At 41.8% G+C, this 15,654-nt stretch overlaps 1 protein-coding gene across 1 annotated transcript in view; it reads left to right on the forward strand.

Moving 5' to 3' along the window:
- Positions 1-13,559: 13,559 nt before the first annotated feature.
- Ago4 (argonaute RISC component 4) overlaps positions 13,560-15,654 on the forward strand; it is a 36,706-nt gene continuing 34,611 nt past the window's right edge. Inside the window, exon 1 of the mRNA XM_027937397.2 lies at positions 13,560-13,628. Coding sequence (XP_027793198.1) covers positions 13,610-13,628 — 19 coding nt within the window. The 5' untranslated portion in view covers positions 13,560-13,609. The remainder of the gene's footprint in view (positions 13,629-15,654) is intronic.

A 15,654-nucleotide genomic window follows, 5' to 3' on the forward strand; every position in this document is an offset into this window, starting at 1 on the left:
AAGCCCAAATGTTAATGGTAATACTTGGAAAAATCACCAAATGTAATACTTAATGGCAATATTATAATTTTCTCTTCTAATGAAAGCAAGTGAAATTGACAGAACCAGATAACGTGACCCATGCCTGTAATCCCAGCAAATTGGGAGTCTGAAGCAAAAGGATCACAAGTTTGAGGCCAGCTTCGGCAATGTAGTGAGGCCCTAAGCAACTTGGAGAGACCCTGTCTCAAAATAAAAAATAAAAGGGGCTGGGCGTGGTGGTGTGTGCCTGTAATCCCAGTGGCTTGGGAGGCCGAGGCAGGAGGATCACGAGTTCAAAACTAGCCTCAGCAACTTAGCAAGGAGCTAAGCAACTCAGTAAGATCCCGTCTCTAAATAAAATACAAAATAGAGTTGGCGATGTGGTTCAGTGGTTGAAAGCCCCTGAGTTCAATACCTGGTATCAAAAAATAAATAAATGAATAAACAAATAAATAAATAAATAAAATAAAAAATGAAATGGGCTGGGGATGTAACTCAGTAATAAAGTGTCCCTGGGTTCAATCCCCAGTAACAAAAGCAAAAAACAAAAACAAAACCTTATACATTATCAACATTAATTAAGGTATGATTATAACAACGCTTTAAACATTTCTTATATTTTTGAGTCTATTGTGAGGGAGGACAAACATGTGCAAATACCCTTCTTAAAGCTTCTTTATTTAGAAAGCCTACTAGCTTGGGTTTTTCCCCCCAGTATGAAAATTTCGTTTAATGGTCCCTTAATTGGCACTTAGTCCATTTACAAATAATGCAATTATTAATGTGCTCAGGCATAAGTCTACCATCTTGGCATTTATTTTCTCTTTGTCTCATCTCTTTCTCTTTTCCTGACTTCTTTTGGGTGATTTTTTTTTTTTTTTTTTTTTTTTAGTGCTAGGGATCAAACCCAGAGCCTCTACCATGCTAGGGAAGCACCCTATCACTGAGCTACATCCCCAGCCCCCTGGGTGAGTTTAATATTACATATATATTCTTTATTGATATTTAGCTATGCTTTTTATTTTTTAATTTTTTATAGTTATAAGTGGACACAATATCTTTATTTTATTTTTATGGGGTGCTGAGGAATAAACCCAGTGCCTCACCCATGCCAGGCAAGTGCTCTACCTCTGAGCCACAACCCCAGCGTCTAGCTATGCTTTTTATATTATGCATTTTAAACTTACCACAGTCTACCTCCAAATAATATTGTACCCTTTTATGAATAACATAAGAAATACCACAATAGTATAATTCTATTTACCCACATCCTGCCCTTTGAATTCTTGTTATATATTTATTCATAAATCCCACAATACAGCCGGGTGTGGTGGCTCACACCTGTAACTGTAGGTACTCAGGATGCTGAGGCAAGAGGATCAAAAGTTCAAGATCAGCCTCAGCAACTTAGTCCCAAGCAACTTAGGGAGACCCTGTCTCAAAATTTTAAAAAGGGCTGGTAAAGCTCCCCAGAGTTTAATACAATACATTATACACTCATAAATATAAAAGTGTGTGTGTGTTTAGAGATAATTTTCAGAAAGGCCCATTATATTTATCCAAATATTTATCATTTCTGGTGTTCTTCATTTCTTCCTATAGATCTGGACTTTCAACTGATATCATTTCCATCGGTTTCCAGAACTTCTTTTAGCATTTCTTAGAACACAGGTCTGCCTGAAACAAGTTCTCTATATGTGTTTATCTTGCTTAGGATTTACTAAGCTACTTGGGTCTGTGCATTTTTATCTTTCATCTATTTTAGAAAAATATATTTTAGATAGCTAGGGGCGTAAGCCCAGCAATATAGGAGCCTGAGGCAGGAAAGTTGCAAGTTTGAGGCTCAGCAATTTAGAAAGACCCTGCCTCAAAATAAAAATAAAAAAGGGCTCAGGGTGTATCTCAGTGGTAGATGTCCTTGGTTAAATCCTCAGGAATACACACACACACACACACACATGCACACAAACATACTCTAGTCTTGAATTTAACTCTTGTGCTTTGACTTCTCTTTCTCTCTCTCTCTCTCTCTCTCTCTCTCTCTCTCTCTCTCTCTCTCTCTTTCTTTGTTGGTACTAGGGATTGAACCTACTTTACCACTGAGTTACATCCCCATCCCTTTGTGTTTTTTATTCTGAGGTGGGTCTCACCAAATTTCCGAGGCTGGCCTTGAACCTGCAATCCTCCTATCTCAGTCTCCTGAGTCACTGGGATTAAACCATGCCTAGCTTGTGTTTTGATTTCTTTAGAAGTAAATTAGAGATAATGGTAGTACTTACCTCACAGTGTTGTTGAAGATTATATGCTTAATATATAATTATTTATGTGACAAGTTAACATAGAAGTACTTGGATTAGTACTGGCTTATAACAAGCATTATTAATTTTTTTTTTTGTTTCTGTTTTTGGGGTTTTTTAATTTTTTTTTTTTTTTTGGTACTGAAGATTGAACCCAAGGACACGTTACCACTGAACCACTTTTTTATCGTTCAATTTGAGAACAGGGCCTCACTAAGTTGCTGAGACTGGCCTTGGACTTGTGATCCTCCTGTCTCAGTCTCCTGAGTCACTGGGATTACAGGTACACACCACTGCACCAGAATGAAAATGTTGTAAATTATTATTAGTATCAACTTTGGCAGAAATACTAGGACATGTGAACGATTATATAAATTTAAATTTGTGGTCTAACTCATTCTTACCCATTGCACACAAAGTTTCCAAACATTTACCCCATATAATTTGGAGATTCCTTTTCATAATTATCACTATTTTAAGGACTTCATGCAGTGTACATAGAACCTACTATGTGGATCTCATTAACACATAAAGTTGACAACAGAGAAGAGTCAGTTTTAGTTGGCTCCTTGTGAAGTAGAAAATACATCTGCCGTCAGATAGCTGGAAAAAATAGATGGATGGACCAGGCAGAAATACTTCTGATCCACTTCTAGCCTCTGGGAAAAAGAAAATAAGGAGTACTCTGGGGATTCCAGAGTCACCATAAACTCCAAGAAATGTGGCTTCTTCAGGGAAGAACTTAACATCTCTCCCGAAATTCTGGTCCCAGAACCTAAAAAATTATTTCACATTTGCTATGTGGTTGTTAGAAAGAAAAATGATGGTTTGAACACATATGTTTATCTCTTCTCCTTCTTGGAGCCTCACAAAAATGACAGCAAAAGAATAAAACCAGAATAAACCCACGATGATAAAAAGAGTGGGAGAGAGACCTCAGAGGATGAGAAGATAGAAAACTAAGTGCAAAAATTAGCAATGCTGAGAAAGCAGTACACCAAGTGTCTGCAGAGGTGGTGCTAATGAGAAGCAAGCCATTTCCTGCCACAAAGCTCTAGCTAAGCTTGATACTAGAGGACCCAGGAACCCATGTAGAAAGATCCAGAAAGAAGGGTGGGTTGAAGACAAGAGAGTTAGTTGAAAGGGTCTATAAGGATCTGCTAGCCTAATCCCTCTCTATAATCTAGCACCTGTCAGAGGACTACTCTTCCCTGCAGGAGTCTGGGAGGTTTATTTTGGAAGCAATCAAAAAAAGAAAATTCATTGGAAATCTACATAATGAATGATGAGAACACACTTCTTTCTCTGTTCATTCCCATTCCAGCCCCTGTAATCTCGTATGCTGTGGCTAGGCTATTTCTTCCCCAGGCCTAACAATGGAGAAATCTTCTTTGGAGAAACTGAGCATCCTCACAGAAATTATCTGAAATTGGGGCTTCTAATATGTAAAGCCACCAACTAACAAAGCCCATAAATGGATATAGAATTCAAATCAACCTTTTAATAACTGAATCTTTGATGCAAATGAACAACAACAACAAAAAAGGATAGCTAGACGTTTTAGTCTCCAAATAAATGAGGGAGACTAAAAGAAAGAAAAAGAAACTAATACAATACTTGCCTCCTTCTGTTTCTCAGATTCTACATTCTCTTCTTGCTTTCAATCTTACTAGCTATTCTTTTCTGTATCTTCATTTCCTTGACTTTTAAATGTACAGTGCCTTGGACTCAATATTAGAACTTCTTTTCTCCATTTACACTCACTGCTTTAGTGATAGCATCTGACTCCATGGTTCTAAATATTATCTATATGCTATTGACTCCTATATTAATCTGTTTTATGTTGCTATAATACACACTGGGTAATTTATGAAAAGAAGAAATTTAGAAATTTAGATCTGAATGCTGGGAAGTTCAATGTCAAGGTGCAGGCATCTGGTAAGGGCCTTCTTGCTGGTTGTAACATCACACAGGGACTCATAGGGCAAGAGAGCAAGAGCAAGTAAGCTTAGGTCTCTCTTCCTCTTCTTACAAATCCACTAATCCCAGCATGGGGGCTCTACCCTCATCACCTCCTTTAACCCTAATTACCTCCCAAAAGTCCTACCTTCAAATACTATCAACATACATATTTGAGACATTTTAGGGAGATACATTCAAACCAGAGCAGCAACTTCTGAAATTTATTTATTTATTTTTCTTCTTTTCTTTTTTGTGGGCTCAAACCCAGGGCTTTGTGCATGATATGTAATCACTTTACCACTGAGCTATACTCCCAAACCCCCAGAATAGCACTCACTGAACAGGGGTCTGAGGAAGTTCCTCCAAGGGGGCAGGGGAACCTTAACTCAGTCCAGGGGGCTCTTGATTTACACCCCTGAAAGGAATTTCAGAATGTTTCAAAAGCAAGGCATGAGCAAAGATTTGTTAAAGGACAACAAAGCAAAAGTATACACACCTTAAAGGCATGGACACCCCTCATCTCTCAGAGAAAATGAGTGACACCCTCAGGGTTGAGCTTCTGACTGTATATATGATTTTCCTGGGAAGAAAAGTGCAGGATCCCAGGTAAGCTTTTGTGAAAATCAAATCCCATGTCAATCATTCAATTTTGGGGGTTTGGAATATTTCTTCTTGGTTATTCAGTCTAGCCATAAATCAGTCCTGGGTACCTTGAATCTGGTGACATTGAAATTGACTGTGTTTTTGTTCTAATTGATCGGGTACAAGCATACACTAGAGCTTTTGTTCATGTAACCAAAGGGACAAGCATGGCTCCTCCTGCTCACAGATCTGGTTCTCTATCCAGTGAAAGTATCTTTCTCCCTGAAAGCCAACCCATCTCAAAAGCATATTTTTAGGCCAATCTTTCCCCTGAATCTAGTCTGTTACCTCTGTATCTACTCAACTTCTTCATCGGGTCATGTGACAGTCACCTCAAAATTAATGTGTTCAAAATGTACTACTGACCTTCTGCTCTAAGAACCTGCAACAAAGTCTCCTTCATCTTAATAAAATGTCAACTTACTAATAAAACAATATGGATAAAAGTCTTTTCAGTTGCTCAAACCTGTGTATTAGTTTGAGTTTCCCCCAAAGCAGAACCTGAGATAAGGACTAATGTATAAGAAGTTTATTTTAAAGATACAGGAGCCACCAGTAGGAGAATATGGAAGTGAAGGCAGCCAGTAAGGATGGGCTATTAAACCATCTATCACTGATTGACTGGATCTTAATTCTGCAGGGAAACAGTATAAAACTCAAGCCTCAGAATTTTCCTACCCCAGGAGGAAGGAAGCTCGAATATTTATATATCAACTCCAGAGAATTGCTGGTTGAGAGTTTCTTCAAGGCAGGGTTAATTTCTCAGCACTTCCAGTCTAAGGAATTTTACTTCTGGGAAAGGCCTAAGGAACACAGATGCAGATACCTGGGGCACTAACAGACTGTAATTTTGGAACTATCTTTAATGGCTTTTCTTTTCTCATATGTCATATTTATTCCATCAGCAAATTCTGTCAGTTCTATGTTCAAAACATAGCCAGAATTCACCGCTACCATCTTTAGTCAGTCCATCTTTAATACTTCCTGGGTCATCACAATAGCCTGTTTCTTGGTCTTCCTGTTTCTACCGTTGCTCCCTATATTGGTTTCTTAGCGTTGCCATAACAAAGTGCCACAAACTAAGTGGCTTTAAACAATAGAAACGTATTATCTCACAGTTCTGGAGACCAGAAGTCTGAAATCAAGGTATTAGCAGGGTCACACTCCCTCTGAAGCCTACAGAGGAAACTTTCCTTGCCTCTTCCTTTCTGGTGGTTTGTCAGTAGTCTTTGATGTTCCTTGGTTTGGAGATCTACCACTCAATTCTCTGTCTTTACATGGTGTTCCCCCTGTATTTTATCACATTGTCTTCCATACATGTCTGTGTTTGTTTTTGAATTTCCCTTTTTAAAAAGATCTCATATTGGATTAGGGCCCACCCTAATGATGTTGTACAAGGAATTGAACCCAGGAACACTCTACCCCTGAGCCATATCCTTAGATCTTTTTATTTTTTTGTTTTGTGACAAGGTCTCACTAAGTTGCCATGGCTAAAAGTGAAGGTGTGATCCTCCTCTTTCAGCCTCCCAAGTTGCTGGGATTACAATTGTGTACCACCGCACAGCATATTTTTTTTTTTAGTTGTTGATGGACCTTTATTTTACTCATTTACTTATATGCGGTACTAAGAATCGAACCCAGAGCCTCACACATGCTAGGCAAGTGCTCTACCACTGAGTCACAACCTCAGCCCCACAATATATGTTTTTTTGAGGGACACAATTCAACTCATGACACTTCCACCCATTCATAAAATCTATCTTGATTCTTTTAAAATTAAAGTAATATTATGTTATGTTACTTCTGCTCAAACCCTTTTGTAATTTCTGAATCATTCAGAGTAAAAATCCTATTTCTCAAAATGGTCCACAAAGCCCTAATTGTCAGCATGACCACCACCTTCTCTCCAACTTCATCTTTCATATTCTCCTTGTTCAATCAGTTTCAATCTGCAGACCTCCTTCTTGTTCCTTGCAATTCTCTAGCGGGCCATGCTTGGAGGATTAAATGAAAGTCTGTATATCAAGTGGGGATATAGCTCAGTTGGTAGAGTCCTTGCCTTGCATGCACACAGGCCTGGTGTTCAATCCCCAGCACCACAAGCAACACACACACACACACACAAAATGGTGATACCCTCAGCCTTCTCACTCAGTTCTGAGAGTAATAGCAGTCAAATGCATATCTCTGCCTGGAGATTAGAGGATCAATTTTCGCCCCCCACCCCCAGGGACATTGACTAAGAGAAAAGCCTACAGGGCTGGGGCTTGCCTGGCATGTGTGAGGCACTGGGTTCAATTCTCAGCACCACATATAAATAAATAAAATAAAGGTCTATCAACAACTAAAACAAGATTTTTTTAAAAAGAGAAAAGTCTACAAACTCAGATAGGTTTAGGTCTTCCAGTGAAAAGATTCAAACAGATTACCACATGCGTAAAGCCCACCAGAAAATAAGCATGACTTCTGTACAAATTTGTATAATTAAAACTTTCTTAAATAAAATTATTTATGTACTTGTTTATCTCCCCAGCCCCAGTTAATTGCATTACTCCAAAATTTAAATGGATAATGAAATACCATCAAACATGTAAGAAAGGTAACTAAAGTAGAAACAGATGACCCCCAGGAGGAATATAGAGGAAACAGAATCAGAACAGGAAGCAGGAAAACATTAAAAACTATGGTGGAAGGCTGGGGGAAGTAGCTCAGTGGTACAGTGCTTGCCTAGCATGCGTGAGACACTGGGTTTGACACTCAGCACCACATATAAATAAATAAATAAAATAAAGTTCCAACAACAACTTAAAAAAATTTTTAAGAAACAAACATTTCATGTTCAATCCCCAGCACCACATAAAAATATATAAATAAAGCTATTGTGCCCATCTACAACTAAAAAACATATTAAAAAAAAAAAGAAGAAGAAGAAGATATTAGGGGCCGAGGTTGTGGTTCAGTGATGGCGCACTTGCCTCACATGTATGAGGCACTGGGTTCCATCCTCAGCACCACATAAAAATCAATAAAAATAAAATAAAGGTATTTTTAAAAAGAAGAAAACAAGTACATAAAACTACAAAAAAATCCTTGGAAGTTGTATAATATAATGACTGAAATTCTAAAAATTTAATAGAAACGTTAGAAGATATAGTTGAGGAAGCTTTCCAGAGAGTAGAACAAAAACATACAGTAAATATAAGAAAACAAAGATCAGTTTAGCAAGTTTAATAATCATTAAAAGGAGGTCTAGAATGGGAAAAAGAGAAAATGGGAAAAGAAATTATCCAATAAATAGTATTTAAAAATTCCAGAATTTAAGAACAAGATTTTTAGAATAATTGGGTTCACCAAATGCATGACGACTTTAAAAACAGAAATTCATAGCCAGGGATATTACATTGAAATTCCAGCACACCATATATAAAAAGAGGATTCTATAAAAAGTTCCAGAGAGGAAAATAGGTCACATACAAAGGATCAAGAATCAGAATGGCATCAGTTTTCTCAGTAGCAAAACTGGGAAACAGTGGAACAATGCCTTCAACATCCTTTAGGAAATTGCCTAACCCAGAATTCCATATCAAATCAACTATCAGGCAAGCATGAGAATGGAATAAAGACTGATAAGAGAAAAATTCTGAGATATCTTAAATTTAATTTACAAGGGTCAGAGGATATAGAGGAAGAAAGTTAGGAGAGGTTAATCGGTTAACCAAGCTATACACTGAAAACAAAAGGCTATTTCATATTCCATTTAAGAATGGAATGCTACTGCAGTCTAGCCAGGTGCAGTGGCACATGCCTGTAATCCCAGCGGTTTGGGAGGCTGAGACAGGAGGATTGCAAATTCGAGGCTAGCCTCAGCAATTTAGCAAGCCCTAAGCAACTTGGTGAGACCATGTCTCGAAATAAAAAATAAAAGAAGGGTTGGGGGTGCAGCTTAGTGGTAAAGTGCCTCTGGGTTAGATCCCCTGCACCAAAAAACAAAACAAAACAAACAAAAAACCCCAAAACCCTAAATTCCATCATAATCATCTAGATGGCACCATATCCTGCTTATAATCCCAACTAATCCAGAAGCAACAATAAATTATCCTTATGAACTTCACTCTTATCCCTAGACTTTCCCTGCCTTAGTGTAATCCCACCCCTCTTATTTATAGCCAACGTAGGTTAATGTAAACAATGTATGTTTTCCTTCCTCAATTTCTCATTATTAAAAATGCCCTCAGCTCTTGTGTAGCAGACATATTTCCAATTGCTCTCCAGCCCTGCTGCTGGTAGTTGTGAGAACTTGTCCTAGAACCTGGTCCTTCTGACTAGCATCTGCAATGGTCAATAAACCTTGCACTTCAGAGATCCTTCAATCTCAAGAGTTTGGCTTCATGAGGCATTTCCAGAATGTGAAATTAGACAAAAACAAGTCCCCTAACTTGCTCCCTTTTTCAGGAAGCTCATGAAAGATGTGCTCCATATAAATAAAGGAATAATTCTAGAAAGAGGAAAGGTAGGATTTAGTAAACACAGGTTTATTATATAAAATATAGGAGAAGGCAAAGGAGAGGTCCAGAATAATCACAGTACCGCAGCCTAGATTGGGGCAAGAATATAGAGACCACCAAGGAACGTGCTGGCATTCACTAGTGAGGCTCCCCCTGGCACAGCCTGGCCTCAGGAGAGCACTGACACATTTGAGAAGTTCAGTTTCATTCATGAACTTTGACCAAGCATGTTCTCTGTGTCTGGCTCTCACCTCCAGATCAGTGAATCAAATCCCTCTCAGGTGGCTCAGACACAGGATGTGTAAACATGATTAGTCCCTGATGGCCCTGCTCTCCTCAGTTGTACTGAGTAGAGATCTCTAGCTCATTGTTTCTCAAGGGACAGTAAGACAGCATCAGGGGAGCAGAGACAGTACATTGTGGGTTTTAGCTGGGGGAAGGGTGGAAGGACAGAGAACTATGGGGTACTTGCTTACTCTGTGCCAGTCACACAAGAGTATGTACATATAGGATTTAACTTCCTCTTCAAGACACCCTTGAGCAGTTAAGAAAACCTGCCCTAGGTACTTGGCAGGCAAGCTGCAGACCTGGGATTTGAACCCAGGACAATCTGATTCAAAGTATGTTCTTTAGAGATATTGGCACTTCACCCAGATGTTTCCACTAAACCATTTTTAGCTTCTACCATTTACACATTCATTCATTCCATAAATGTCTCCCCAAAGGCATTCAGTGCCTGGTAGATTGTTAAGCAACAAACCAAATACCTGAATAAAGCATGGGCCCTGCCCTCGAGGATTTTCAGTACAGCCAGAGCTGGGCCTGAACTGAGACATAAGACCAGAAGCTGAGTTCATTACACCACTAAGGGAGGTCCTGGATTGATTTGGTCAGATGGCAAGTGGTTTTAATATAAAAATATGATTCAAATTTTGGCACACTGTGGGTGACTATATTATCAATTTTCTATTTACCCCTACCATATCCCGGAGGCATGTGAGGTTTAGGAGAATGAACACCCATGGTCAGAGAGAGCTGAAGAGGAAGTGGTATTCTGGGGCTTTGCTTCTTCTCAGCCACAGCAGGAAGTGGAGGGAGGGCTTGCTGAACAGACCAAGGAGTAGGGGAGTTTATTGACTATACAACTTTGATCCGGGAAGGCTCAGAAGGGAAGGGTTCCTAATCTCAGGAAAGGGGCAATAGGTACCCAAATAGGAGTGAGTTTGGGAATGAGAATGGAGATAATCAGAATGGTCAAGAATGACAGGACTGTTAGACACAGCAGCACACACCTGTAATCCCAGGAGGCTGGGGCAGGAGGATTGTGAGTCCAAAACCAGCCTCAGCAACTCAGTGAGACCCTGTCTCGAAATAAAATACAAAATAGGGCTGGGGATGTGGCTCAGTGGTCAAAAGCCCCTGATTTCTTTTTCTTTTTCTTTTTTTTTTTTTAAAGAGAGAGAGAAAAGAAATTTTTTTAATATTTATTTTTTAGTTATCGGCGGACACAACATCTCTGTTTTGTATGTGGTGCTGAGGATCGAACCTGGGCCGCACGCATGCCAGGCGAGCGCGCTACCGCTTGAGCCACATCCCCAGCCCAAAAGCCCCTGATTTCAATCCCTACCACCACCACCCCCACCCCCCGAAAAAGAATGATAGGACTTAGGTGAGTGACATTGTGGTGCTAACTGAAATTACAGGGTAAATACTACACATTTCATGCTCTAATTTCTGAAGCTAGTGGTAATGCTGTTTTTAAATCAGAGAACAATCTATGGCCTCTGCTCAGAGTACCAAAGAGAGGGCTGTGGATGTAGCTCACTGGTAGAGCACTTGCCTAGCATGTATAAGGCCCTGGGTTCAATCCATAGTACTGGGGGTGGGGGATAAGATAGAGTACCAAACAGAATAAAGAAAATAAAGAGAAAATGTATTAGAAAGTGGCCCTGGGCTCACATGCCCATGACCCTGGGTTCAATCCCCAACACCACAAAAAAAAAAAAAAAAAAGGAAAAGAAAAAAAGTGGGCCTGGGGCTGTAGCTCAGTGGAAGAGCACTTGTCTTGCACATGTGAAGCACTGGGTTTGATTCTCAGCACCACACAAAAATAAATAAAGATTTTTTTTTTTAAAGAAAGAAAGTAGGCCAGGGAAAGTCAGATTCAAACAAGGTTATTTGAGCCACCAGAATTGTTAAAATTGTGTGAGGAACTTAGTGTGGGGTGAAGAAGGGAGGTGACTACTAGGTTTAACTCAAAACTTAAGCTCTAGTTGGTTGTTCTTTTCCTCTTTAGTTGTACATCAGCCTGTTCATTTAGTGAATACTTCAACCCCTTTCAACTTTCTGTCCCCAACTATGGTTTCCAGTTAACATTTGGTTTAACAGAGATGCCCCCATGATGCTGTAGAAAGAATATAGAATATGGTATCAGTAGACTAGAATCTCTAACTACTAGATTAAAAGTCCACATTCCATAGCCGGTCAGGGACAGAATCATCCAGGACTTGAATGCAGGATTTAGAACTCCAATGTTTCCCGCTTAACTAAAGCATAATACATAATACAGAGACTGACTTACTGTGCTTCCCTGAGCTTCTGTTTCCTCATGTGTACAAATACCTTCCTTAATAATAGCTATCCTACAGGGAGCTCTAAAGATTAATGGCTGAAGCCTCTGATACAGGGTCTGGCCACGGTGTGACCTTGACATTTTTAAATCATTACATACAAAAATTATTGGGCTTTATGGTTGCATGTGAATGATGCTCAAATGATTATCTCACTACACATGGAATGTGTTAAAATGTGCCCCGCAACTTATATGTTCAAGTCCTAATCTCAGTACTTCAGAAGGTTATTACAATCAGAGATAGAATATTTGAAAAAGTATTAGGTTAAAATGAGGTCCTTAGGGTGGGCCCTAATTCAACATCACTGGTGTCCTTATAAGAGGACATTTGGATAGACAGCACAGGGGGGACACCATGTGAAGACACAGGGAGAAGACAGTCATCTACAAGTAAACAAGAGAAACTTCAGAAGAAACCAACCCTGCAGACACTAAATCTTAGACTTCTAGCCCCCAGAACTGCAAGAAAATAAATTTTTGTTATTTAAGCCACACACTCTGTGATGCTTTGCCCTGGCAGCCCTAGAAAACTAAAACATTAAGCACATACCATACCTTTTTAATTGGTAGCCCAGGGCTCTCTTGTTCTACTGCTAGAAATCTGCTTCTTGACTTGTCCTATCTTCCCCAACTTGAGGTCCCTAATGAAAGCTTCACTGATGCTGGTCTGTTTGGGTTGACCTTGGAGAGGGCTACTACCGTGGCTCTTGGCTGCTAAGGTGACTGAAGACTTACTGACCAGAGGTGCTTGTCATGGGGACCTACATGGGGAAAGGTAACCGGTGGGTGGTGTGGAATGAAGGAATGAAGAAGGACTGCTGTGTCTGAAGTGACCCAGTGTTCTCTGACCCAGGAGAAGACAGGAGAAAGAAGAGACATACAGACAGGATTAGAAGAGAGAGGAGAGGTACCCGATGTGAATCTCAGGACACCAACAGAAGTGAAGAACTGCCCCGGTGGATCAGCAGGGATGGAATTCAGATCTTTTGAGGGTCGCTGCGCATCCTGATACCCAGGTGGTGGTCCCAAGTAGCACCGAGAGCCATTTGCCCCATGGCTGCCTCAAGCGCACAGGGCAGAGCGGGCCGGCGGGCGCGTGCCCGACACGTCCTCTGGGCACTGCCCCTCCGGGCGCGCGTCCGTCCCCACCGCAACCCGCCCCCTGTCCCCGGCCGGGTTCAGTGGACCCTGCGCCCAGGGCCGCGCACGCCCCCTTGGCCAACCGGGACCCCCGGCCGCGCGCGCCCGTCGCCTCCTTCCCCCCCACCCCCGGCAGGCGCGCGCGCTGGCTCCCGCTCTAGCTCCCGCTCCCGCTGGCAGCGGCGGCGGCGGCGGGGATTGTTTTTGTTGTCGCTGAGGCCGGAAGAGCCGCGGGAGCCGGGTCCCTGTCCCCGGGCCGGGCGCCGCCGCCGCCCCCTGCCCAGCGCCCGCGTCTCCGCGGCGCCCCCCCCAGCGCCAATATTCCGGAGATCAAGCGTTACGCGGCGGCGGCGGCGGGGCCCGGAGCGGGAGGCACCGGGGACCGGGGCGAGGCGGCCCCCGCCGCCGCCATGGAGGCGCTGGGACCCGGTGAGGAGCGCGCTCGGGCCGGGGCCGGACCCGGGGCCCGGGACTGGCGGACAGGTGGGCGGGCGGGACTGTCTCTGCCCTGTCGCCCTCACCGGCCCGTGCGTACCCGGGTTCGGGCCTCCAGGCCTCGGGGAAGGGGACCCCTGCCCTTCTGCACAAGGCGGAGAGAGCTGACCCGGGCCGCGAGCGAGCGGGCGGGCGAGGGCGGGGAGGGCGGGGACCGCGCCCCAGCCTCGAGACTTGGGCTGAATCTTGAGCTCTAGGGGAGGGAGGCCCAGGAAGGTGACCCGTGCCCCCGGGGACAGGGGAGACCTGACCCAATCTCAGGAGAGGATCTGTGCTCCAGGGCTAGTTTGGGCTTCATAAATGACAACCTGAGCCCGGTGCATGCGGAGGCCTGGCCCAGCCCAGGAAGGACCCCCCATCTACTACTAAGGGTGTTCTTGGTTTGGGGCCGCACCCCTGTTTTTCTTTCTATTGGGAGATGGCCCAGATCCCTCAGATGAAGGAGAACTTCCCCAAAACACTTCTCATGACGCCTGAAGGCTAAGGGACAAAATGTCCAACGCGAAGTTTGGCTTCTGTCAGTCTCAGAATGGTGTGGGTTAGCCTTGAGTGACAGGGGAGTTTCTAGCCAGCCCACCCCAGTACAGACATCAATAACCCGAGTTGTCTTCTAATGGGTTATGAGAGGTTGTGAGGATCAAATAAAGGAGAAAGTGCTTTGGAAACTGTAGTTCCAGGTGGGTAGTGATGGTCTCTGGTTATCTCCCTCACTCAGCCCACCAGAGGGACCATTCCAAGCTGCACTGTGATTGGAGTCTGATGCACCCACCTCAAACCCCCAACAGGTTTCTAATGCGTTGGCTAAGTAGGGCAGGTTTAGGGCCATGGTGGAATTAATTTTAATATTCAAACCTTATCTGCCTAACGACTTAGTTGTAGAATGTTACATTTTGTTTTTTAGTGCATAGAAAATTAGGCTTACCATTGGAGTTTGGAAACTTTGCAAGTTTGTTTACTTAGAACTTGTTTGCATAGCTGAGTGATTAAACCACACCTTAATTTGCTGCTTAAAGTTTAATTTTTTAAAGTCTCTCATAATCGAATTTCATATGCCTATAAAAAATAAATTAGTTTGCCACATTCACATTATTTGATAAACTTCAGTATGAGTGTTATGCTAAGTTACTTCACATATGGCCCTCAGCTAAAGGCATGATCAGGACTTCAGAATGTAATAGACCTCTGTTCAAGTTCAGTCTAGTAATTTAATAGTTGATGACCCTGGGCAAATTACTTAATTCCTTTGAACTTCCATTTCCTCATCTATAAATGAGGGTAATAATAATTATGTGTTATAAGATTGTTGTGAGAATGAAGTGAGATAATGTATGAGAGAAATTTTATTGTAAAGACTAATGCATTAGAAATGCTCAACAAGTGTTTCTTCCCTTCCTCCTATGAATAATTTGTAATTGAAACAACTGTTGCATTTATGAGATGATATGGAAAGAGACTATGTAACTGTGTCACAAACTGAGTTTCATGGAAAGGATCAGCCTGGTGTCCTTAGAAATTGCTCAAGAGACATCTTTCCCTACTTGGTTTGATTTCAGCTTTTGCAGGTTTGAAGACTTATCATTCACCCAGGATTGTTAAGGTTGTAGAAAATTCTCACTAACCACAGATCAAACCCAGTGCCTTACACATTTATTTTGGTTCTATTGATTATAACTTATTTTTGCAGTGCTTCTGGAAAGTGCTTTCATAACTATTAGCTGTTTTGATCCTCTGGGAGGTAGAAAAAACGGGTATTTTCCCCATTTTACAGATAAGAAGAGTAAGGATTGGAGAGTGTAAATGACTTCATCAATGTCTGAAAGCTGAGTGGTCAAGCGACCACCGGAGTCTGGGACATCTGACTCCTTGTTTAATATTCTTCTCATTTAAGGTTGACCTCATCTATTCTGGGTTAAGTCAAGTGTTTCCCTTTTGGGGAATGTAATTATCTTTTACCAAATTT

The sequence above is a fragment of the Marmota flaviventris genome, chromosome 10 (assembly GCF_047511675.1).
Source record: "Marmota flaviventris isolate mMarFla1 chromosome 10, mMarFla1.hap1, whole genome shotgun sequence".
In the NCBI taxonomy this organism is placed as follows: domain Eukaryota; kingdom Metazoa; phylum Chordata; class Mammalia; order Rodentia; family Sciuridae; genus Marmota; species Marmota flaviventris.